This window comes from Loxodonta africana, chromosome 12 (assembly GCF_030014295.1).
Source record: "Loxodonta africana isolate mLoxAfr1 chromosome 12, mLoxAfr1.hap2, whole genome shotgun sequence".
Classification (NCBI taxonomy): Eukaryota; Metazoa; Chordata; class Mammalia; order Proboscidea; family Elephantidae; genus Loxodonta; species Loxodonta africana.
Genome location: NC_087353.1, coordinates 54,159,741 through 54,183,802, shown reverse-complemented (window position 1 = coordinate 54,183,802; position 24,062 = coordinate 54,159,741). Strand labels below are relative to the sequence as shown.

Below are 24,062 nucleotides of genomic sequence, written 5' to 3'. Positions count from 1 at the left end.
CCTTCCGCGGCGGGGGCAAAGGGGGAGACGGGGGCAGGCGGGGCGGGGCGGAGGCGGGGCTGTGCGCGCTGCGGGGCCGGGCCGAGGAGCTGCTCCGTGACCCGAGCGGCGACTCCGGGTCGCAGGTGGCGGAGTGCGGGGTCGCGGGGGCTGGAGCTCGGGCTGGACAGCGGCATCGGGGATCCGGACGGCGCAGCTCGGCGGCAGGTCGGTCCTGGGGCGGGCAGGAACTCAGAGCCGGGATCTGGCCGGACTCCTGTGGCCAGGGGCCACCTAGGGGCGCGGAGGCAGGGCCTTAGGGAGGGGGTGTCTGCGGGGAGGGGTCGGCTCTGGCCGCCCCGGGACCCCGCTCCTCTTTTGGGGTGCAACAGCCCCTGCCCGTGTTCCCCGACTCACGCACTCGGCGAAGCCCGGAGGAGGGCCTTTCACGTGTCCAGAGCCCGGAAGGGTCTACGGGACGGGCTGGGGAGGTCAGCGAAGAACAAGCCCGTTCCTTTCAAGATCTGGGTCGTGTCCTCACGATCCAGTCAGAGTCCGGAGAACCACTGACTCCCACCCCCGCACCCCGCTGATGCTTCCCCCCCAAGTGGGCCTTGGGTGCTGGGACATAGGGGATGGGGCATCAGAGGGTTCAGACCTGGGGCGGCGGGGTGGGGGGGGGCCTGGGGGACAGGGAGAGGTGTCTGATGAGAGAATAGGGGGTGGGAGGAGTGTTTGACTCCGGGATGGAGGTGTCTGACCGGGGAGGGTGTCTGACGTGGCGGTGACGTTGCCCCACCCCCTGCCCTCTCCTGCCTCTTTTAGGCACAGCCATGGAGCCAGGCAGCATGGAGAACCTCTCCATAGTGTACCAGAGCCGCGACTTTCTGGTGGTCAACAAGCACTGGGATGTGCGCATTGACAGCAAGACATGGCGAGAGACGGTTACTCTCCAGAAGCAGCTGCGTCACCACTTTCCTGAGCTGGCTGACCCCAACACCTACTATGGCTTCAGGTGCGAAGAGTGGATGAGACCACAGCTGGTAGGGTCCAGGCCACCTGAGGATGAGACCACAGCAGGCAAGGTCCAGGGCACTTCAGAATGAGACCGTGGGGGTGGGTGGGGTCCAGGCCACCTCAGTACAAGACCACAGCATTTGGGGTCCAGGCCACTTCAGGATGAGACCACCGGGGGGGGGGGGGAGTCCAGGCCACTTCAGGATGAGACCACAGCCAGCAGGGTCCAGGCCACCATGGGACAAGACCACGGCGAGCGCCTCAGTGACCCTGCCGTCCCCAGATTCTGCCACCAGCTGGACTTCTCCACTAGTGGGGCGCTCTGTGTGGCCCTGAGCAAGGCAGCTGCCGGCAGTGCCTACAGGTGCTTCAAAGAGCGGCGTGTCACCAAGGCTTATCTGGCTCTGGTAAGGCCCTCCTGGGCATGGGGGCCATAGCCCTGTGCCAGGCACCCTGTCATCTCCACTTTGCCCCTGTGGCCACTGGGCTGCTCCCTGAGAGGTGTGTGTTTCACCTGCCCAACAGTTGCGGGGCCATGTCCAGGAAAGCCGCGTGACCATCAGCTATGCCATTGGCAGGAGCAGCACAGAAGGCCGGGCCCACACCATGTGCATCGAGGGCACTCCAGGTATGGCCTCAGGGTGGGGTCCGGGCAGGTGGGGCCCGGGGTGGCAGCTGACCCTCACGTTGCCTCCTCCTGCCCAGGCTGTGAGAACCCGAAGCCGAGCCTGACGGAACTGGTGGTCCTTGAGCACGGGCTGTACTCTGGGGACCCCGTCTCCAAGGTGCTGCTGCAGCCACTTACAGGTGTGCCAGAGTGGGGCAGGGGACCCTGCCTGCGGTGTCCCCATTTTGCAGGGAGGTAAACAGGCACTGGGGGAAAGTAACCCGCCTGAGGCAACCCCAAGTCACTGGCAGAACTGTCCCCCACCCCAGCACAGCCTGAGCCCTCAGGTCTTTACTGGGCCCTGGAGGTCCTTGGAAGGAGCTGTGGTGACGCAGTGGTTCACGTACTCAGCTGCTATCCAAAAGGTTAGCGGTTTGAACTCACCAGCCTCTGCAGGAGAAAGGTGTGGCGGTTTGCTTCTGTAAAGGTTTCTGCCTGGGAAATCCTGTAGTGCAGTTGTACCCTGTGTTGTAAGGTCACTGAATCTGAATCAAGTGGGGTTTCTAGATGGGGTTCTCCGTCTGGAACCTGAGAGCACCCTCTGTCTGCCTTCTACTGTCCTGAGTGTCAGTCTCGCTTGTAAAGGAGGTGGCTATGGGGTGGAGGAGCATGGATGCAGAGGGTAGAGGGGCATGGATGGAGGGCCCACTGATCCATGCCCCTGCCACAGGCCGGACGCACCAACTGCGAGTGCACTGCAGCGCCCGCGGCCACCCCGTGGTAGGCGATTTAACGTACGGGCGGGGCGGCAGCCAGGAGGAGCGGCCCTTTCGCATGATGCTGCACGCCCTCTACCTGCGGGTGCCCACAGATGCCGAGCGTGTCGAGGCCTGTACACCCGATCCCTTCGTGCCTGCCCTGGACGCCTGCTGGAGCCCCCACACCCTAGTGCACCCCCTCAACCAGCTCATCCAGGCCCTGCGAGCAGCCCCTGACCCTGACCCCACCGTCTGGGGCCCCCAGCCCTGCAGCCCCACCACACCCCACTCCGTGACCCCCGAGACCGAGGCACAGCAGGCCTCTTGCCTACAGTGGCTGCTGGAGTGGACACTGGAGCCAGACAGCTGAGTGGGCAGCCAGGGTGTAGGGTGGCAGCTGGAACCCCAGGATGGGGCTGCAGGACAGAACCCCAGACCCACCCTGAGGCAAGTGGTGTCCCTAGTGGGCACACAGATGGCTGCTGGCTCCTCACTGGAGGAGAATTTAGGCCCACCCTGACTGCTGCAGGTTGAGGGCTGCGGTGTAGCCTGTCGGTCAGCAGGGGGAGCCAGGCAGTTGCAGGTGGAGGAGCGCCCAGGAAGTGCTGATGCCTGGTCACCAGGGAAACCGAGGCCCTTCTTTTCTCCTGAAAAGCGTTTCTGGCTTCTAACCCTCACCCTCGGGCCCCCAATTTACAGACAGGATGGAGGCCAGGGAGGGGGAGTGACTTCCCACAGTCACCCAGCTGGATAGGGCAGAGTGGGCCTTGATCCCCAGCACCCACAGTCCCTGCCGTGCCCCTACCACCTGAAGTGACGCATTTCCTTTGCTCCTCTGCCTGGAGCCCCTCGTCCTATCGTCTGCAGACCCCGGCCCCTCTCCCTGTCTACCCACCGTGGTCTTCACACCCTGCTAGCCCACCTCTCTCTGTGCCTTTGTTTCTGCTAGATTCCGCCTGGGAGCCCATCCCCCTCCACCTGGGTCCTAGGGATGAGGGGGGTGGTGGCTGAGGAGCCCCAGCTGCTCACCCACCCCTCTACACCTATCAGGGGTGTGCTCCACTATAGGGTCTTCGGGCTCCTAGCCTACCTCTGGCACTGCCTACTCCCACGAACCCCTGGCTTACAGGAACCCCAGCCTGGGAGCCGTGGGCAGCTTGGGTCTCACCTCCTGTCTCCCCGCAATGTGCCAACTACAGCTTAACTTCAGGGACTCAGAATAAACTCAGTGACAGACCCTACGGGTGACCAAGAACGTGTCTGATGTTAGGGTCTTGGGGGGTTCTGGAGACCCGGACCCTTCATGCCTCCTTCCTGAACCAGCAGGCCTCTGCCCTGAAACTACCAGTAGGGCTCAGACCACCTCAGGTTGCTAGCTGTTGACCTGAGCCCCAGCTGTGCAGGGGTACCCTACAGCCCAGCTTGAGGGCTGGGCTATCAGCAGGGATGGAGAGGGTGGAGGCCAGGTCAGGCCCACCCTGGAGGACCCCCAGGCTTCCCAGGGCCTCCCAGCCAAGTTTCCCAGGGCCTCTTAGAGTCACCTCCACCTCAGTGCTCACCCCCAAACTCTCAGAGCACTGGGTGGTGGGGGTGGTGGAGGTTGCACAGGGCTGCAGTTCTGGGCCTGGCATCTAGTCTTGGGCCAGCCCCACCTGTGACCACAGTGGGGTGGCAGCAGGGCTAAGGCAGGGCAGAGACCCAAGTCAGAACCCCAGAGACAGGGTGGCCGGGTTGGAGGTCCGGCCTAACTGCCTGAGGGCTGCATGGTCTAGGGCAAGTTACTGCTGCCCCCGTGTCTGTTTCCTTCTCTGTTAAGGGGGACTTGAATGGGTCAAAGGAGGCCACACGAGCCCGTGGGGCACCCCATTCTCAGTTGCTGTCTAGCCAATGGGACCACTCATCCCCTGGCCCTGCCTTTTTCAGTTGTTGTCTAGCCAATGAGACCACTCATCTCCTGGCCCTGCCCTCTTGCTGTCTAGCCAATGGGACCACTCATCCCCAGTCCTGCCCTCACACACCTCTCTCACTAGTTCTCATACTTGCTGAGCCCTGCCTACCATAGGCTCCACACCACAAACTCATCCCCCTTTGTCCTCATCAGAGCCTGCTCACCCCTTGGGATATCGTGTCTCCTGCCTCTGAAGTGGCAGCTCCCAAGTCTGGGACCATATGGATGATTCAGCACTGAACCCCTCACCCGGCACAGGCCTAGCCACGTGGTACTCAGGAACCATCTGGAGGAAATGGGAGGATTTCTCCAGGGGTTGGTCCCATGGCCCGCCCCCACAGGAGTGCCTGCCTCTCCTAGCACCCCACTCTTCCTCAAGCAGCCCTTGCTCAGCTGCCATCATTCTTGTTCCTGCCACACGAGATCACTGTTGGACACCGACCCACGCAGCCCCGTACTCAAGGGTTGTCACCTGACTCTCACCTGTCAAGCTCACTTGCTCCCCAACAACTGGCACCTACCAGAGTGACTGGGTCCGTGGGGGCTGTGGCTGAGCTAGGACCACCCAGGTGACCCCAGAGTCCCTCACTTCCAGGTCCTCAGGCAGGGCTATGCCAGAACATCCCCAAGGTGGCTGGGTATCCTTGTTGACCCCCAGGGCCAGCTATATCCTGTGGGTCAGGAGGGGGCAGCTACAGACACCATATGCACAGGGCTGTTCTCCACACCAGGACAGAGAGCCTCTGGGGCAGGCAGGCTGCTCCTTGCAGTTGTCAGTCGACTTCTTCCTCAGCTGGGGTGGGGGGGCTCATGGGGTCCCCCACTTCCTTCTAGAGCTGGCAGCAAGAGTGGGTGGTGGGTGTCACTGTGTTACCCCAGCCACTCCCAGCTCCCCAGGAAGCTGCAGCTAGGGCAGGTGGCCGGGGAAGCCCACTGCCCCCCAGACCCAGCCTCCACCTTTGGAGCAGGGCTGGCCCAACGGGGGGAGGGGGTAAGGTCAGGAGCACAGAGGTACCTTCTCAGTATCGTTGGCTCTGCCCTCCAGCTCCTGGGCCCCCAGGTGTCAAGAGGCTCTCGCAGCGCCAGGAGGTCAGGAACAGGACTGGGAGCCTCAGGGAAGACCCTGACTACCACTCTGCAGGGTAGGGACACCTGGGCTCAGTGGGCCACAGGGAGGGCAAAGAGTAGATGTGGCCAGCCAGAAGGCCATGGAGCCCTGCATGCTGGCCTGGCACCGGCCAGGGGCCTGAGTGCACAGAGTAAGGCACAGGACAGATGGGCAGACAGAGGGTGGGAAGACAGAATGGGTGGGTGGCTGGCTGAGTAGCTGGCCTGAGAGATGGACCCTGTCTGGAAGAAGGCTGCCACTCCACTCCCGTCCTCCCTGGATCCTCCCCCTGAAGAAGAAGAGCCAACCCCCCACTCCCATCTCCCAGGACCTCCTGCCTGCCTCCCAGGACCCACACAACCCCTCTGACCACCCAGCCACCAGGGCCAGCCCTTTCTGCCTACCAGGTAAGGTGCCCTGCCCCCACCCCAACTGCCCCATGCCCCAGCTGTTGTTGGCAGGGTCTTGGGTAGGCGTGGGAATTGAGTGAGGTTTCCTGGAGGAAGAGGGAGGAGAAGTTCCCCAGCAAGGATCCTGGGCATGCTTCTGATGGCACGTGTGCTTAGTGACATGCAGCAACGCGTCTCAGGGCTTCAGCGTCACAGGGTGGAAGCCAGCCACACCCGCCCACACACAGGTACTGCATCCAGCCCACATGTGCCTGATGTGCCTGACAGGGACATACCGTGGCACACGGCACAGAGGAGTGCAGGCCGAGAATCACACATTGGGCCTGCATGCACGGAGATGTGCGCTCTCATAGAACCCAGAGTGTGGGTACGGCTGGGCTGCTGCCAGCCATGAGCTCAGCTGAGCTACTGCCTCCCCTGTGACCAGGAGCAGGTGCCCGCCGTGCCTGGGCCCCTGGGGGTGGCACCACAGCTTCAAGGCTCCACCCAGCAGAGGCTCTGTGGGAGGGGGTGGCAGGGCGCAGGGCAGTGGCATGCTACCTGCAGGCGAGGCATGGAGAAGCACAGAGTCCCCCATGCCCCCACCCTGTGTAGCTCCTGTGCCCCGGGGCTCAGCGGTACAGGCTGACGACGGCTTGGTGGGCTGGGATCTCTAATGTTCCTCCACCTGCAGACCTCAAGCCTCAGGTGAGAGGGTGGGGCTGTGGGTCTGGACCAAAGTGCAGCCCTGGGCAGGGAGTGGGGCCTCTCTGGGCCTCACTTTTGTCCCTTGTGGTGGGGGGAATAGCTCCACTCTCTTCCTCCTGGGCCATTTGTAGGGTCTGGAGACCCAGAGCTGTCCTGGCCAGGCTCCCTAATGTCCTCTAGCCTCCCTGGACCCTAGTCCCCAGACCTCACGACTTTGGTTTCAATGTGGCCAGGGCTGCGCAGGGGACTGGGGCAGAGTGGTCACTTGGGGCCAGTTCCCATCCAAAGCTGGGTGTTTGAGTGGAGGCAGAGAGGGGCAGAGCCTGCCTGGCCACACCTGATGGGGTAGGGGGAGAGAGGCTGCCCAGGGCAGGTTGAAGAGACCCACTGCCTTTCTCTCAGGTGCCTACTCAGAGTTACAGGGACCGCCGCCCCTCCCTCTTCTCTGTCTCCTTAATTGGAGATGCTGCAGCTGCCGCTTGGGTCCCCTGAGCCCCCACCTGTGATAAGAAAGACCTCATGTTGGCCCGGCCCCCCGCCACTCCTTTTTGTTCCAAAGCGACATATTTTTTGTGGGGTTTTTCCTCCTAAACACGGAGGGAGCTGGCTGGAGCCCTGTGACCCGGAAGGCCTCCCTCACTCTGGCTGGACAAAGGGGGTAAGGGGCGGGTTCACCGCAGTGTGCTCCCCTGCAGCTTGTCTGGGACCCGCTGCCTGTGACCCCGGAGCCTTCCTGCCCTGGGACGGCCTCAGCCAGGATGACCATCACCAGCCACCGAGCAGCCATGGGTCCCTGGGCGGGTGAGACGTCCCCCTGCGTGGAGGGCCCCTGTGGCTGGTCTCCCCAGGGAGGTAGGGAAGGGGGGCTCCCCACGGAACACAGCACCACCCACTATCCTGCCCCAGACCCAGTGGCCCAGGAGGTGGCAGGCAGGACTGTGTGGGACTCCACAACCCACCCATTCAGGGCTCTTCTTCCACTGGAGAAATGATCTCACTAAATGGCCTCTTGGGGCTGGCAAAATATGGGGGCTAGCACCCCACCTCTGGGCTGGATTTCCAAGGCAGGAACATGGAGCAGGCCCCCCAAATCCTTCTGGGAGGCCCAGAGCCTCAGGAGACCTGGCTGGAGGAGAAAAGTTTACACAGATGCACATACCACCAGGCACCCCTCAGACACAGGCCTGGCCCAGCCCTCCAGCCTCCATGAGCACCCATGGTGGGGTCCAGGGCTCCCCAGCATGTTCATGGCAGGCTCTGTTCCAGGCGTCCTGGCCAGCCTGGGCCTCATCCTCCTGGTGTCACTCACAGCCCACTGCTCAAGCCCCCAAACCAAGAGCTTCTTCCAGAGCCAGCTGTACACAGACAGGGCCAGCCAGTGGGCCAGGTAAGTGCCAGGCTGGGGAGTCCTCCAGCAGGGTCCAGCCCACAAACCCTGCAGGGCTGGAGGGGGATGAGGGCCCACTGGTCGGGGGTGCTGGTTCCCATGTTCCAATGGGGGGAGGGGGAAATGCCTTGCCTGCAGTCACTCATCCCAACTGCAACATGAGATGACCAGACCACCCCTCCCTCACTGACCCTCAGGCTCTGTGGGAACTCCCTGAGCCACCTAACCCCCACTGAGGCTCCATAGGAACTCCTCAGTTACTCCTCGGCTCCAACAGCTCTTCCTTCCACCCGAGGCTCACCGCCCAGCTGGTGCCACATGTGCCCTCGGCCATCCCTGCACTGTCAGGTGGCTCGTGCATGGTGTCCCCCACCTTCCCAGGGGATACATGGCCACTGATCAGCACATTCATCAGTCAGGTGGGGCCAAGAGTCCTGAGTTGGACCAGTCGGACACAGGCTAAACTCACACTAGAGCAGCGCCTGCCGTGCATGGGATTTTCTAGACTCACACTGCAGCCAAGGGGCAGCTGAAGATAGTCACTTACCCAAATCCCTCAGCAGGTGGCCAGAGTCCTCCGAGCCCCGCCTGAGCACAGAGCCATCAGAGACTGGGCCTCAAAGGGGAGGGAATAAATGAGTGAATGAGTGAGTCAGCAAAGCAGGGGTCACATCTGAGCCCCAATGATAGCTTGAATCCTGGCCCTAGCAGGTACTCAAGGAGAAAAGGAGGGAATGAATGAATGAACACACACGAATGAATAAGTAAATAAATGAGCCAATGAAGCAGGAACCCACCCTGCATTTTGAGACACTTCTCTGCACCATTTCCAGCACTTCAGCACTCCCCCCGACCCGCCTGGTGCTGGGAGGCAGCTCCGAGTGCCCTTGATCCTGCAGGCTGTATCTGTGCCCCTCACACCTACCTCCTCTCTGCCCAGGGCCAACGACTCCCTGCTGCACAGCTTCTGGTGCCAGCCAGCCAGCCAGCTCAACCGGGACCAGCTGTCAGCTCTGGTCAGGAGGATGACATCCCAGCAGGTGCTCCTTGAAGCCTGGCAGGTAAGTGCCTACCAGGGCCCTGGGCTAGCAGGGCACAGGGTGGCTCCAGGTGGGGAGGCTGTGCAGGGAGGGGGAGCGGGGGGTGGTCTGCACAGATGAGAGGGTCTCCCTGGCAGAAGCTGGGCTGCAGGACCTCCAGGCCGGGTTGGGAACATGGGAGTTCGGGTCACCGAGCTCAGGGAATGTTTTGGAAAAAGAGCCAATCTGCCAAGCTCAGAATGACTCAGGATACGTCCCTCAGGTCCACTCAAACACAGTGGGAAGTTTGGCCCCTCCAGGACAGTTTCTGTCCCTTTGGGCATCTTTTCCTGCTCCACCCACTTCAGACGTTTCTAGGATTTTTTGGCCAATTCACCCGCAGTCGCCCAAACCTCCTGTTGTTGGGAATGAGAGTTTGTCACCCCAGCACATTGGCCTTTCCCTCCTATGTCTAAGGCACTATTCCCCCTGAGGCAAGCTCGCTGGACCCTTGGAACTCGCAACCAATCCACGCATCCTCCATCCCCAAGTTCAAGGAAAAAAAGCTATCACTTTGTCTCAATATGAAATTAGTCTAATGCAGAAAAATGGTAAAATGCAGAAAACTTTCCTTTGGGGACCTACTCCAGCAGAGAAAGTCCTAGCATTTAGGGTGGATCCTCTGTTCTCGGCTCCAAGCAGGGCTTTCTTGGGATTTAATCTCATAGAGTTGGTGCCTCCCCCACCCCACCAGACTATCCATGCCCACTGCCTCTCTCCAGGGCTGCAGCTCTGAATAATGCTCCGAGCACTGACCCTAAACCACCCCTCCTTGCTAGGTTGTCCCCTTGTGACTGCCCTTCCCTGGACTAAACCGAACCCTAACCCTTGAGCTTTCAGGTTTATCGTGATTTCTTGAGGATAGACCCCAGGAGGGATGGCTGGGAATGTGTGTAGTTTACAAAACTTTCCCCGATTGTGAAATTCATGCTCATGTCAGAGGGCTTGGGAGGCACTAAGGAGCACAGGGGAGAAGTGAGACCCATTTATCTGCTGCCAAGGAAGATCCCATGAGCAGCCTGACAGCCCCTGCCCATGTCATTCCTGTGCATCTGTTAAATGTAGCTGGGATTTTAAAAAACAAAAAACAAGCTAGTTGCTGTTGAGTCGATCTCAGCTCACAGGGACCATGTGTGTAAGAGTAGAACTGTGCTCCATAGGGTTTTCAATGGCTGATTTTTCAGTAGATCTCCAGGCCTTTCTTCCAAGACACCTTTGGGTGGACTTGAACCTGCAACCTTTTGGTTAACAGCCAAGCATGTTAACTGTGTCACCCAGGGACTACATAACCAGAAAATACCTAACTTGCTTTCAAGTCCACCCTGACTCCTGGCTATCTCCTGTGTGTCAGAGTGCTCCACAGTGTTTCCGGTGGTTGGTTTTTCGGAAGTAGATCACTAGGCCTTTCTTCTGAGACACCTCTGGGTGGACTTGAACCTCAAGCTTTTGGTTAGTAGCCAAGACTTTTAACTGTTTGCACCACCCAGGGACATAATAACAGGCAGGCAACTATATATTCTACTTTCCTCCCTAATGACTGCATGTTTCTTTTCTGGATATTTAAATACTAAATATCTTTCATGGAGAAATGGCGTCTTCTGTATGAACATTTTAGGACCACAAGTACCTGCTGTTAAGTTGCCTTCTAGAAGGTTCTACCAATTTCTGATTGTCTAGTAAAGCATGAGGGGGCTGATTTGACCTCATCTTTGCCAGGGTTGAGCATCTTCACTTAAAAAAACCAAAACAAAACTTGGCAAGGCAGAGAAAGTTTTGGAAGTTTTCATGCCATTTGTGTCCAGGAGTTACTCTGAGGAAAGGAGGACCACCATCCTGGGAGAAGGCGAGCCTTCACTGTCTGTCTACTCCCTTCCTTGCTATGTGAGTTTTATGAAGGCATCTTGCTTTCATAATGCATTTAGGAATATAAGTGTCTTTATGGGCTGACTTGTTTTTAACATTTGGGTGTCTTTGTACATCCTTCTATCATCAATCTTTGGGCGGCTCTGTGTTTTTAGGTGTGTTGTGGACAGCATTGTTATTAGGTGCTGTCAAGTTGGTTCTGACTCATAGCGACCCGATGTACAACAGAACGAAACACTGCCTGGTCCTGCACCATGCTCACAATCATTGTTATGCTTGAGCCCATTGTTACAGCCACTGTGTCACTCCTCTTTTTCACTGACCCTCTACTTTACCAAGCATAATGTCCTCCTCCAGGGACTGGTCCGTCCTGACAGCATGTCCAAAGTTTGTGAGATGTAGTCTTGCCATCCTTGCTTCTAAGGAGCATTCCAGCTGAACTTCTTCCAAGACAGATTTGTTTGTTCTTTTGGCAGTTTGTGATATATTCAATATTCTTCACCAACACCATAATTCAAAGGCATCAATTCTTCTTCAGTCTTCCTTGTTCCCTGTCCAGCTTTCACATGCATGGGGGGAGATTGAAAACACCATGGCTTGGGCCAGGTGCTCCTTAGTCCTCAAGGTGACATCTTTGCTTTTCAACACTTTAAAGAGGTCCTTTGCAGCAGATTTGCCCGATCCAATGCGTCTTTTGGTTTCTTGACTGCAGCTTCCTTGGGTGTTGATTGTGAATCCAAGTAAAATGAAATCCTTGACAACTTCAGTCTTTTCTCCATTTATCATGATGTTGCTTATTGGTCAGCTATGAGGATTTTTGTTTTCTTTATGTTGAGGTGTAATCCATCCTGAAGGCTGTGGTCTTTGATCTTCATCAGTAAGTGCTTCAAGTCCTTTTCACTTTCAGCATGCAGGGTTGTGTCATCTGCATAACACAGGTTGTTAATGACCCTTCCTTCCTCCAATTCTGATGCCACATTCTACTTCATACAGTCCAGCTTCTCGGATTATTTGCTCAGCATACAGATTGAACAGGTGCAGTGAAAGGATACAACCCTGACGCACACCTTTCCTAACTTTGAACCACACAGTATCCCCTTGTTCTGTCTGAACGACTCCCTCTTGATCCATGTACAGGTTCCTCATGAGCACAATTAAGTGCTCTGGAATTCCCATTCTTTGCAATGTTATCTATAACTTGTTTTGATCCACACAGTCAAATGCTTTTGCATAGCCAATAAAACGCAGGTAAACATCCTTCTGGTACTCTCTGCTTTCAGCCAGGATCCATCTGACATCAACAATGATATCCCTGGTTCCACGTCCTCTTCTGAATCGAGCTTGAATTTCTGGCAGTTCCGTATTGAGCACTGCTACAGCTGCTTTTGAATGATCTACAGCAGAATTTTACTTGGGTGTGATATTAATGATATTGGTCGATAATTTCTACATTTGGTTGAATCACCTTTCTTTGGAATGGTCACAAATGTGGATCTCTTCCAGTCAGTTGGCCAGGTAGACAACAGCATAGAACTGGGTTTTCTTTTTTATTGTGGTGAAATACACATAGCATAAAAATGACCACTTTGACCGTTTTAAGGTGCACATTCAGTGACATTAACTATTCATGATGCCATTCAACCATCACCGCTATCTGGTTCCAGAACATTTTCATCACCCCAAGCAGTCACCCCCCATTCCCACCCCCAGTCTCAGTAAGTCCTAATCTACTTTCTGTCTCTATGGATTTGCCTATTCTAGACATTTTGTGAAAGTAGAACCACCCGGTAGTTGTTTTTTTGTGTCTGGCTTGTTTCACTGAGCATAATGTATTCAAGGTTCATCTACATTGTAGCATGTATCAGTACTTTATTGCTTTTATGGCTGAGTAATTTTCCATTGCCACCACCACTTGTCTGTCAGTCTGTCAGTTTTTTGAATTATGGTGTTGGTGAAGAATATTGAATATACCATGGACTGCTGGGAGAACGAACAAACCTGTCTTGGAAGAAGGACAGCCAGTGAGTGAAATTAGTCAGTTGCAAAAGGACAAATATTGTGAGACCACTATTATAAGAACTGAAGAAGTAGTTTAAACACAGAAGAAAATATTCTTTGATCGTTATGAGGGTGGGGAGGGAGGGAGAGGGGTATTCACTAATTAGATAGTAGACAAGAACTATTTTAGGTGAAAGGAAAGACAACACACAATACAGGATAGGTCAGCACAACTGGATTAAACCAAAAGCAAAGAAATTTCCTGAATAAACTGAATGCTTCAAAGGCCAGCATAGCAGGGGTAGGGGTCTGGGGACAATGGTTTTGGGTGATATCTAGGTCAACTGGCATAAGAAATCATTCTGCATCCCACTTTGATGAGTGGCGTCTAGGGTTTTAAAGGCTAGCAAGCGGCCATCTAAGATGCTTCAATTGGTCTCAATCCACCTGGAGCAGAGGAGAATGAAGAACACCAAAGACACAAGGTAAATATGAACCCAAGAGACAGAAACCAGAGACTACATCAGCCTGAGATGTGAAGAATTAGATCGTGCCCAGCTACAACCGATGACTGCCCCAACAGGGAACACAACAGAGAATCCCGGATGGTGAACAGTGGGATGCAGACCTCAAATTTTTGTAAAAAGACCAGATTTAATGGTCTGACTGAGACTAGAAGGACGCCAGAGGTCCTGGTCCCCAGACCTTCTGTTAGCCCAAGACTGGAACCATTCCCAAAGTCAACACTTCAGATAGGGATTGGGCTGGACTATAAGACAGAAAATGATACTGGTGAGGAGAGAGATTCTTCGCTCAGGTAGACACATGAGACTATGTGGGCAGCCCCTGTCTGGAGGCAAGATGAGAAGGCAGAGGAGGACAGGAGCTGGCTGAATGGACACAGGGAATACAGGGTGGAGAGCAGGAGTGTGCTGTCTCTTTAGGGGGAGAACAGCTAGGAGCACATAGCAAGGTTACATAAGTTTTTATATGAGAGACTGACTTGATTTATAAGCTTTCACTTAAAACACAATAAAAGCAAAAAAAAAAAAAAAGTACAGCCAGGATGGCAAGACTTTGTCTCACACATTTTGGACATGTTATCAGGAGGAGCCAGTTTCTGGAGAAGGACATCATGCTTGGTAAATTAGAGGACCGGTGAAAAATAGGAAGACCCTCAACGAGATGGATTGACACAGTGGCTGCACCAATGGGCTTAAACAGCAGCAATTGTGAAGATGGTGCAGGACCAGGCAGTGTTTCATTCTGTTGTACAAAGGGTTGCTATGAACTGGAACCAAGTTGATGGCACCTAACAACAACAACACTGTCACATTGTGTTTATCTGTCATCTGCTAATGGCCACCTTGGGTTGCTTCCACCCTTTGGCTGTTGTGAACAGGCTCCAGTGAACATTGGTGTTCACATCTGTGTGAGTTCCTGCTTTCAAGTCTTTTGAGAGTAGAATTGCTAGGCCATGTGGTATTTCTGTTTAGATTTTTGAGGAGCCACCACACTGTTTTCCTATAGCTGGATGTTTTAATAGTGTTTGAAACTCTGTCCCTCATTGCAATGCTGGTCTGTGCATGTCTGTCAGGCTTTATAGGGCTGTTTGTTCCATCTTGCTCTCTCATCACTCTGTGTCCTACAGTGTGTTGGTCCTGACTCTGGATGGGTGGGATCTTGATAAGGGGCAGCTTCTGAGTTCTCCTCCTCAACGTGAGGAACTGCTGATAAGGCAAGATCAACAGTTGTGTATTTGCTGCCAATACTTTCCTAATCTGGTTTTTGCCTTTTACCGATAGTCAATTTTTTTACCTTTCTTTTCATACTTTACAGGTGTTCCAAATGTTTAGGAGTCAGGGTTATCCCTATTTTTCTTCCCTTCTCTCCTCTAAGAGGTCTCATTCCCTCAGGGATTCCCTATGGGGTATCCTGTGGGGTGTGGGTTAGGATGGGGCTGTCTCAGGAGCACCCAGCTTGGGTGGGCATCTCCCCAGGATGAGATCCAGGCAGGGTTTTGTGGAACTGGGGAGGACTGGCCTGGTTTGCCCTGAGGCCCCCTGAGGCCCCCTTCCTGTCTTACTTGGGCTCTGTTGATGCGAGGTGGGGCTTCGGGCCCTTGAGGGATTGGCTGAAAGCCTTTAAAATGGCTCCAGGGCAGGCCACAGAAGTCCAGGCAGGGCATGGGCATGAGAGGGGGCGTCCTGCAGGAGTGCCAGGGATGACCCCGCTGTGGGGTAGGGGAGGCTGGGTGGCGCCTGGGCTAGGTACTGAGGGTGCAGGGTCCCACCCGTGACTTCTGGGATGCCCCTGGGGGTCTGCATGAGGGCCAGGGGGCCTCACAGGCCCTACACCTGCCAGGCCTAGGGTCACCCCTAAAATCCATTTGCAAGTGGGAAGGCTGCTGCGTCTTCCCAGCCAGAGGGGAAGGGGGTGGAAGAGAGGCCTGCTGTGATGTGCAGTGAGCAGGAGAAGGGGACATGGAAGAGGCCTTGCAGGGAGGCAGCTGGGGACTCAACCAGGGTGGGCAGGAGGAGGAGTGACCCCCACACCCTGCCCAGCTCAGCTGCCTGGCCAATCTTGTTGGGCAGCATGGCCTCCAGGACGACTTTGAGCAACACCCACCGGACCTGCTGCTCTTCTATGAGTGAGTGCTCTGCCTGCCCGCATCCCCTCTGAGCCTGGGCCAGGGGCATGGCCTCTCCTGGGAGTCCCCTCTGAGCCCCAGCGGGGGGGCAGCCTCTCCCTGGACAACCTCTGTCCTAGGCATCCACTCTGGAGGGAGGCCAGCCCCACCCTCCCTGACAGAGCCCCTGCCATCCGCAGCCTGACCCAGGTGAGGGGGGACAACTGCCAGGCCTTCACACACCATGCCAGCCAGGGGGACACAGAACTGCTGGCCAACCTGCCTGACCAGAGGGTGGCCCTGCGGTGCAAGGCCTTGGACTGCCTTGTAGGTGGCCAGGCAGTGAGGGTGGGGTGGGGCCCCAGGCCTCTGGCTCGGCACTGACCTGCTGCTTGCAGGGAGGGCCCCGCCCTTGGCTCAGCGCCTCAGACCTGCTGCTGCTCGGGAGCATGGTGTGCGACATGGATGTGGCCAGCATTGCGGCTGCTGACCCCCACATCCTGCAGAACCGGCAACGCTGCCCCCGGCTGACCACCGCCCAGCAGGATGTCCTCAACATGCTGCTGGCCAGTGGGAGGACTGTACTCGGGTGGGCGGGGGCTGTGGGGGGCACCTATCTACTCAGGCACCCCAGGTCCACACTCACCCAGGGCTCCCTGCCTCAGGGATGGGACAGGGTGCAGCCTGGGTTTGGGCTGAGGAGGTAACTGATGTCCAGAGCTCTGCTAACCTCTGACTTCAACCTTAGCCCTAAGCCTCCCTCTGACCCTGCAGTTTATGGGGCACAGGGTTTGAGGGTGGAGCCACAGCTTCTTGGACCCACAACCCCTGGGCCCCTCATTCCAGGTATCCCGACCAGGGGCGGCCTGCGAACTGACCACTCTCGTGGGCTTCAGCTGGGGCGAGGGGGGAGCTGAGCTCAAAAAGGGCAGGCAGCTGTGGGACTGGGATGCCACCCTGGGCCCCCACAGCCTCTCCTCCCATGTACCAGGTCCCCGGGTTCCTGGACTCTGGAGGGGCTGCAGGCTCTGGGACCCCTGGCCACCCACATCAGCCCCTGGCTGTGGACGCAGGTGCCCAAGGTATGATGCAGTATCCTAGACAGTCTTCACCCAGCCTGTCCTAGGCCTGGGGTTCATCAGGCAGCCACCCCAGGGCCTGAGAGCTATACCAGATGCTCCCTGGGGTCACAAGGCTTCTGACTGTGGGGAAAGGGGGTTGGTGGCCCAGGAGGCAGAGCCACCACGCCCATCCCCTCCAGGCCGTAGGCCTGGACTTCTTCTGCACAGCAGTGTCTGCATACCGGGAGGGGAGGCTTGGCCCTCGTGATGCCAGGCGCTTCGTCACCAGCTTTCTCAAGGCCAAGGCCAAGGCAGTGTCCCTAAGGTCCAGGTGGGGCACAGGTCAGTGGCCACTGAGGCCAGTGATGCTACACCTCCTCTGCTTGGGGCTTCTTTTGGTGGGGGGGAGCTCGAGACATCTGCTCCTGGACATCCAAAACCTGGGCCCAGGGGATGAGACCAGTGCAGGCTCTGGGGTGGAGGTCCAAGCGCAGTGGGGCTAAGCAGTGGGATTAACAGTTGAGGCCAGAGCCATGGTTTGGCCCAGATTCTTGGTTAGGGGTCAAGGCGGAAGTTCCGGCCTCACCACCGCAGGGAGAGCCTGCATCCGTGGTAACATCACGGCAGCCACCTTGCGGGACGACCTCTTCCTGGTGCACTATGACTGCCAACAGCTTGAGCCCTGCCTGGGCAGCCACGTGCTCCAGGCCAACCTGGACCCCCTGCTGCAGCACCCACTGCCTGCTGAGTGTCAGCGAGTGGTCAAGGCCAAGCTCAGCCAGGTGGGTGGGGCCAGTGAGTGGTCAGGGCCAAGCTGGATCAGGTGGGCCAGATAGTGGGTGGTCAAGGCTGAACTGGGTCAGGTGGGTGGGATGGCAGGTGGTCAAGGCTGAACTGGTCAGGGGGGCGGGTGACGGTGGGTGGTCAGGGCTGAGCTGGGTCAGGTGGGTGGGCCAGCTCTGCAGGGTGTGGCAGAATGGGGCCTCAGGGCAAGGGCAGCCCGACCGGTCTCTGGCCCATCCCCCTGCAGATCTACCCGCGTGGCATCCCCGAGGACCAGCTACAGCGCATTGCCTCACTTGTCTACCTGTACTCAGATGTTGAAATCAGCCAGTGGAACATCACATCCCAAGACACGGTCCTGGCCCTCCTGGCAGCGGACGTGGCCCTAGACAACCAGACTGAGGTGCATCAGTGGGGTGGGGCCCCCTAAACCCCCAGCCCTGGGCCCAGCCTGCTGATCCCACCCCACCTGCAGGCTGTCCTACAGAAGTTCCTGGACCACAATGGCACGCTCACCAGCCCACTGCTCGTGGCTATTGGGGGCCCCCGTCTCTGCTGGATGAGTCCCTGGCAGATCCAGACCATCCAGCCCTCCGAGTTCCGGTGAGACCCCTGCCCTGTCCACGAGCCCCACCTGAAGGCCCTGCCCGGCACATCATGTGACTCTGGAGTCAACTAAGAGGACCAGGCTGGAGTTGCTTCCACCCTAGGCCAAGGAGGACCTGAAGGGGAAACTGAGGCTTGGTCAGGGGGTGGATCCCCAGCTGTCCAGAGGGTATACTAGTCTTCTGGAGGCGCCATAACAAAGGACCACAAACTGGGAGGCTTGAAACAGGAGAAATTTATTCTTTCACCCTCTGGAGGCCAGAAGGCAGAATTTAGGGTGTTGTCAGGGCCGAGCTTCCACTGAAGGCTGTAAGGGAGGGTCCTTCCTTGTCCAGGCTTGTGGCCACTTCACTCCAGTCTGCCTCATGTCTCGTGGCTTCTCTCATCTCCCTGTCTCTGCATGTCCTCTTACAAGGACAGCAGCCACCACACTAGGGTCACTCTGCTGCACTATGACTACATGCTAACTAACCCCATCTGCAAAGACCCTATTTCCAAACAAGGTCGCATGCTGAGGTTCCGGTGGGTGTGAATTTGGGGGGATGCCATCCAGCCCACCACAGAGGTCGAGGGGGAGCTGAGGCCTGGGGAGCAAGGGCCAGGCCAGGTGTCCAGAAGGTGGAGGCTCCTGGCCTGTTCATCAGTCTCATTCCCCAGGCTGGCCGGAGCCCTAGACATCTCCGCCTGCCCACAGAGCCAGAAGGACGTGCTGTACGCAAAGGCCCGCGAGGCCTTTGGTGGCACCAGGACCACCGCAGCCTACTACCGCTTCATGCGCCCCTACCTCGGTGAGCTCCCTGCATGCAGCGCCCTCCCCTGAATTCTCACCCTCTCCTCTGACTGACTGCCTCCCTGCCCCCAGGTGGCGCCCCTGTGGAGGAGCTGCGGCATCTGGCCCAAGCCAACGTCTCCATGGACATAGACACCTTCACCAACCTCAATCCCCTGGTGCTGCAGGTGAGCCCAGGGCTGCTCAGGGGGCGGGAAACTCCCTGAAGCTCCAGGGAACAGGTCCCCCAGTCCCCTCCAAGTCACAGCCGTGCAGACAGTGTGGGCCCAGCATTCGTTCTGCTGCCTGGCCCCGCTGTCGCTTCCCCGCCATTCGCCATCATGCCCCAGGTTAACACTGCCATGTACGTCTTCCCGAAGCTGACCCCCACAACCCTGCATGCCCCCACAACCCCACATGCTCCCTGCAGAGCCTCAGTGTGGACAACGTGACGACACTGCTGGGCCAGAACGTGGGGGACCTACAGAAGGTGCGCAGCCACCCCACCATCAGCTCCTGGCTCCGCAGCCTGAACCACTCAGCCCTGGGTGAGCTGGGGCTGGACACCGATGTTGCCAGCACCATCGACCCAGCCTTAATGACTGGAGGGACCCCAAACACCAAGCCCTGGCCACCACTCCTGGCCCACCCCTCGGGCCTGCCTGGGGACAGTGCTGAGGCCCCCACCTCAGGTATGCCCCGCATGCCCCGCTGCCCTCTGGCATCCTCCCTGGTGGTGCCCACCTCCCAGGGCCCACAGCAGCCCTTGTCACTGGCCTCCCACCCACATTACGCTCTGTGCACTGGCTCCCCATCCCACATTTGCCTCCTTGGGTGACACCTCACTTACTTGAGTTCCACTTTTACTGCCCACTGAGTAATTCAGGAGCATAACCACCCCATCCCAAGCTCTTGGAACAGCAGAAAGTGCAGGGATGCTTTGAGGTCCTGCTGGGAGCTGCTGGTAGGGTCCTCCCTTGCCCTGTCCATCCTCAGGAAGGGGCGGGCTAAGAGCCTGGGGAAGGGCTGCCTCCGGTAGCTTCAGGTGGGACTGACAGGCACCACTCTATGTCCACTGCAGGTGCCCCTCGGACACCTCTGGGGGCCCTGCCACTCACCCTGGTACTGCTCTCCAGTCTTCTGTGGCTGCTCCATTGGGCAACCCCGAGCCCACCTGGGCCTGCTCGCCGGGGGCCCATACTGCGGAAGGCACTGCCCCAGGGTGGCCAGGCCCGTGGGCAGTGCACGCAGGGTGGACAGGGCTCATCCACAGAGCTGGGCCAGGAGATCTGGGGGGCCTGCTGTCCTGGCCCCTACTCACCCCTGGCCTCTAAGACCTAGAGCTGGACTGAAGCACCATGGCTGCCTGGACCCTTCTCACCCCTCCAGGAGGAAGAACTGGGTGGGGGACTTCAATGTCACCAGCTTTGCTGATGAGTATAAATAAAGCTTGAGTTCTCTCCCTGCCTGTGTCCCTCTACTCTGGGCTGGCAGTGGGGGGTGGGGGGCACTAAGAACCTCTGCCAGGGCCCAGCCCCCATAGCCCTCTGCACACCTTGGCTGGGGGCTCAAGAACAAGACCCTAGAAGTCCCTGCCTTCAGGACAGTGGGCAGTATTGGGAAGGCCCCATTTGCCCCCCAACCTGATGAGTCCCACCCTCAGATCCCCTTTCCCAGTGGGAGTGGGGGGCCGAAGAAGGCCACATGCAACTCTGAGAGGGCATGTTTGTGGGGTCACAGCCGCCAGGCCCTCCAGCGCCCAGGGAGCCCCAAAGTTATGCTCTGACCCTGTCTGCAACCTCACAACACCAAGGTTGCATCTGCAGGGGGGACGTGGCCCTGTTTATTGAGGCTCTTGGGGTGGGATGGGCACGACCAGCCTGCTTGTGGCCCAGTGGGGCTCCAGCAGGTCTGGGGAGAGTCATCCAGGGCAGTGTCAGCTCAGGTCAGAGCCAGAAGCAGTGACAGGAGCACGGCAAGCACAGATCCGGGTCCAGAGAAGCAGGGGCCCCTAAGAAGGTCTCTGTGCAGAGAGGAGCCCACACAGACCCAACTGGCCACCCTGCCTGCCAGCCAGCAAGCTACCCACGCCCACCTTGGCCACCCAGGTCTACGACCAGGTAGCCACTGGGGATGCCGCCCTGAAGCCCCAGGCCCAGCGTGTCCAGGTCTTCCTGCCGCTTCTGAACAATCCAGTCCCACACCGGGCTGTTTTGCGCCTCCGCCTTTAGGTCCACCACATGCAGCCCCAGCAGCCCCTGCACCTCAGCCACTGTCAGGGGCTGACAGAGACACCCCAGGGTGGCCGTCAGGGTCTCCTGCCCCCTCCCTCTCACCTCCCTCCAACCCAGAAGACTGCCCAAACCTGCCCTGTTTCCGTGTCAGCAAGCCCAGCCTCAACCCCACAGCCCCGGCCTGCAGAGCCTGTCTGGGGCCAGACCCTCACCCACTGCTGCCTTGCCCATCCCCATCCGGCCATACCAACAGAGCCTCTGTCCACAATTCCTTGAATGTGGCCATGTCCATGCTGATGTTCTGCTGGCTGAGGGCTCACAGGTACTCTGTGGTGGCCCCCCCGCCACATGGGGAGAGGGATTCCAAGGCTATGTGAGGCCCCGCAGACACCTCCAGAGCCCCACCCCCACCCCTGCTCGCTTGCCACAGAGATTCCCTCATCCAGAGGAGCTCTGGGCCTCTGGGGAGGTGGGATGGCTGGAGCGGGTAGGGATGCCCCTCAGCGGCACAGAGCCCCACCACAGCATTTCAGTTCACATACACTTGGGGGCCGAGGATGCGGGGCCGCCCAGTCACACGCCAGTGGGCAGCTCTGAGGTGAGGAGAGAGTTGCAGCCTCCACATCCACCAGGGCCCCAGGCTCACCCAGGTAGGGCTGGATCCTCTCCAGGTATCTGGGCCCAGTCGTGTTCTGGAAGGCGACGTGGACCTTGGTGGGAAGGACCTCCATCTGTGGCCGGGGACATCCCTCCAAGTCTCTGGGCTTGACCACCCTGTTGGAGAGCATGGAGCCGGGCAGTGAGCTTGGCCCTGGCACACTTGCCATGCCCTGGGCCCTCGAGGACTCACCAAAGGATGTCTGGCTGCAAAAGTTGCAGCTGCTCAGGACTGAGTAGGCACAGGTAGGCAGGGTTGAGGGTGGCCACAGTGGCCAGCGTGTCCTCATCAACCTGGACCCCTCCTGCCACATAGCAGGTTATCAGGGCAGCCACCAGCGGGAGGAGCTGCTGAGGCACCTGGGGTATAAAGACGCCTATTGCCCACCCCCAGGCCTGCACAGCCTCACACTGTGTTGTCCCCCACACCGCCGGCACAACCTCACCATCGACCCCACTCCTGGCCTTCCCAGCCTCACACCCTGTATCCCCCACCTGCACAACCACATGCCCTGGGCACCCCCACCACCACCTGCACACCCCTGGGCAGATGGTCACCTGAGCGTCTGCCTTTTGCCCCCTGCTGACTCGGACTAGAGCTTTCAGTGTCTTTGTGGACATCACGTCCCACTTGCTAATATCCTCAGGTGAAACCAGCAGGAACAGGGAGCCCAGTATTTGGACCACATCAGTGGTGTAGCCCTGGGGGTAGGTCTGCATGAGGAAGGAGCTGTGAGAGCCATGGCCTCTCCTGAGGTGACTGGGGATATGTGGGTGCAGCAGACCGGTGGGAGCCCATACCCTAAGCTACCTTGTCCAGCTTGCACTTGAAAACAGTGAGCTGCTCATAGGTGAAGAGGATGGCATCCACCTGGTCCAGCTGCTCAGCCAGCAGGGCACTATCCACACAGGCCTGCAGCTCTCCCTCTGAGTAGAAGACCAGCATCTTGTCCACCCTGACAACCTCCAGCCCCGGGAGACAGCCCTCCTCTGCAGGGGGACAGATGGGATGGGGGTAGGCTGCTCTTTTGACTGCATCCCCTGTACCCAGGTGGGCCACGGCTTCTCCTCCCAGGGCAGGCACGGTGATCACTGTCCCCAGTATCCCGCTGCAGTCTGGCTGACCAGGCCCTCAAGAGGATGGCAGACAACTTACGGTGCCACCAGGACAGGTCCCTGGGGTTGTGCTGCAACCAGGCAGCCGTGATGGCCTGAGGACACAGCAGGGCAGGGTGGGGTCTCACCTGGCAGACACTGCAGAGAAGGGGCTGGTCCAGCATGGGCAGCAGCATACCTAGCTACTCCCTAGCCAGTAGTACCTCAGGTCCAGCTACATGTTTGCAAGTGGGTGTCTTTGAAAACTGACTCCCACTGTTGAGTATGTAGCTGGGTGTGGCTGCATGTATACCTGTGTGTGTGTGAACACAGACTGGACTAGCCCACACCATGCAGGGCTGGGACCCCTTCCCAGGCCCATGAAACCCTTCCCCCACACCCCCTAAGGGGACTTACCTGTCCTGTCTCTGCTGCCTGGACCCCAGAAGGTAACGCCCACACTGCACAGGTAGGGTGCAAGTTGGAGGGAGGGCCCACGGCTTCTGGGGCGTGCCTGCCCCAGGCCTTGACCCTGGGGGTGAGGGGACAAATCCTGGCCCCAGTCTGATCCCCAGCCCCTCAGCACACCCCACGGGATGAGAAGCAAAGACAAAAACTCATCCCACCCCATCCCAGGGGCAGGGACCTGCACCCCACTAGGAAGTCCCACCTCCACACCCTAACCAGACAGTTCAGAGAGCCACCAGGACAGGTCCCTGGGGTCATGTCCTGGCACTCAGCTGCTCAGGGCAGTCAGGTACCCCCACAGGCACCCGGCTTTGGCCTCAGCTCCTCACTGCTCCAGCTCACCCTCCAGCGCAGTGGAGTGTGGCAGTGGGGGAAGGGTGCCAGACACAGCCACCTCTGGGGGCAAGGGTGAAGCAATACCTCCAAAGCCTGGCCGATGGTGTGGGGGCACTTGGATCCCTGCCCACAGCCTGAGAGGAGGGGGGCTGGGACGGTGGGGGGCACAGCCTTTCCCCAAAGTCCCTCCACCCTGTACCACCGAACCCCCTCTCGCTCTCCCACACCTTGAGCAGCCTCTCACTTTACTCACCAAGGCTGAGAAGGACAAGGCTGTAGTGGGTGAGGGTCCCATGGTCCCCAGTCTGTGAAGTCATGGCCTGTGGGGGACAGTGGCCCTGAAGCCCCCTGGGCAGGACCAGATGCCCGATCATCTACCCTGTGGTCTGGGACAGCTCTGGGAGGGGGTTTGTGTGTCTGAGGCTGGTCCCTGCTCAGTCAAGTTTCCTGTGGAGCCAGAGAAAATCCCAGACCAACCTCCAGAGGCACTTGCCACAGCATCTGTTCAGCTGCCCAGCTGGCCCAGCCCCTCCTGCCCCAGTCATCCTCTGAGTCACACCTGCCTCACTGTGAGTGCCCAGGA

General features: G+C 58.3%; 3 protein-coding genes across 4 annotated transcripts; 2 read left to right on the top strand and 1 right to left on the bottom strand.

Moving 5' to 3' along the window:
* Positions 1-88: 88 nt before the first annotated feature.
* On the top strand, positions 89-4,453 carry RPUSD1 (RNA pseudouridine synthase domain containing 1). Of its 2 annotated transcripts, XM_003417787.4 has the most exons (6): positions 89-207; positions 805-994; positions 1,280-1,403; positions 1,522-1,624; positions 1,702-1,803; positions 2,334-4,453. In XM_003417787.4, exons 2-6 carry the CDS (start codon positions 813-815, stop codon positions 2,729-2,731), a joined length of 909 nt encoding a protein of 302 aa, XP_003417835.1. In that variant the 5' UTR covers positions 89-207; positions 805-812; the 3' UTR covers positions 2,732-4,453. The 2 variants fall into 2 exon arrangements, with proteins under 2 accessions (XP_003417835.1, XP_023413329.1); XM_023557561.2 differs by lacking the exons at positions 89-207; positions 1,280-1,403 and having other exon boundaries at positions 879-994.
* Positions 4,454-4,498: 45 nt separating this feature from the next.
* On the top strand, positions 4,499-20,249 carry LOC111752703 (mesothelin-like protein). Its single transcript, XM_064295308.1, has 17 exons — positions 4,499-5,451; positions 5,746-5,824; positions 7,210-7,315; positions 7,781-7,901; positions 8,842-8,962; positions 15,406-15,491; positions 15,671-15,797; positions 15,869-16,059; positions 16,462-16,552; positions 16,732-16,873; positions 17,126-17,313; positions 17,562-17,717; positions 17,790-17,917; positions 18,578-18,708; positions 18,783-18,877; positions 19,120-19,381; positions 19,826-20,249. Exons 3-17 carry the CDS (start codon positions 7,273-7,275, stop codon positions 20,134-20,136), a joined length of 2,193 nt encoding a protein of 730 aa, XP_064151378.1. The 5' UTR covers positions 4,499-5,451; positions 5,746-5,824; positions 7,210-7,272; the 3' UTR covers positions 20,137-20,249.
* A 381-nt stretch (positions 20,250-20,630) lies between these two features.
* On the bottom strand, positions 20,631-23,774 carry MSLN (mesothelin). The gene is given in 11 exon segments (XM_010597515.1): positions 20,631-20,710; positions 20,785-20,971; positions 21,171-21,384; positions 21,503-21,697; positions 21,774-21,940; positions 22,139-22,294; positions 22,392-22,570; positions 22,737-22,791; positions 23,093-23,207; positions 23,473-23,613; positions 23,707-23,774. Coding segments are annotated over 11 exon segments (1,557 nt in total).
* Positions 23,775-24,062: the final 288 nt, after the last annotated feature.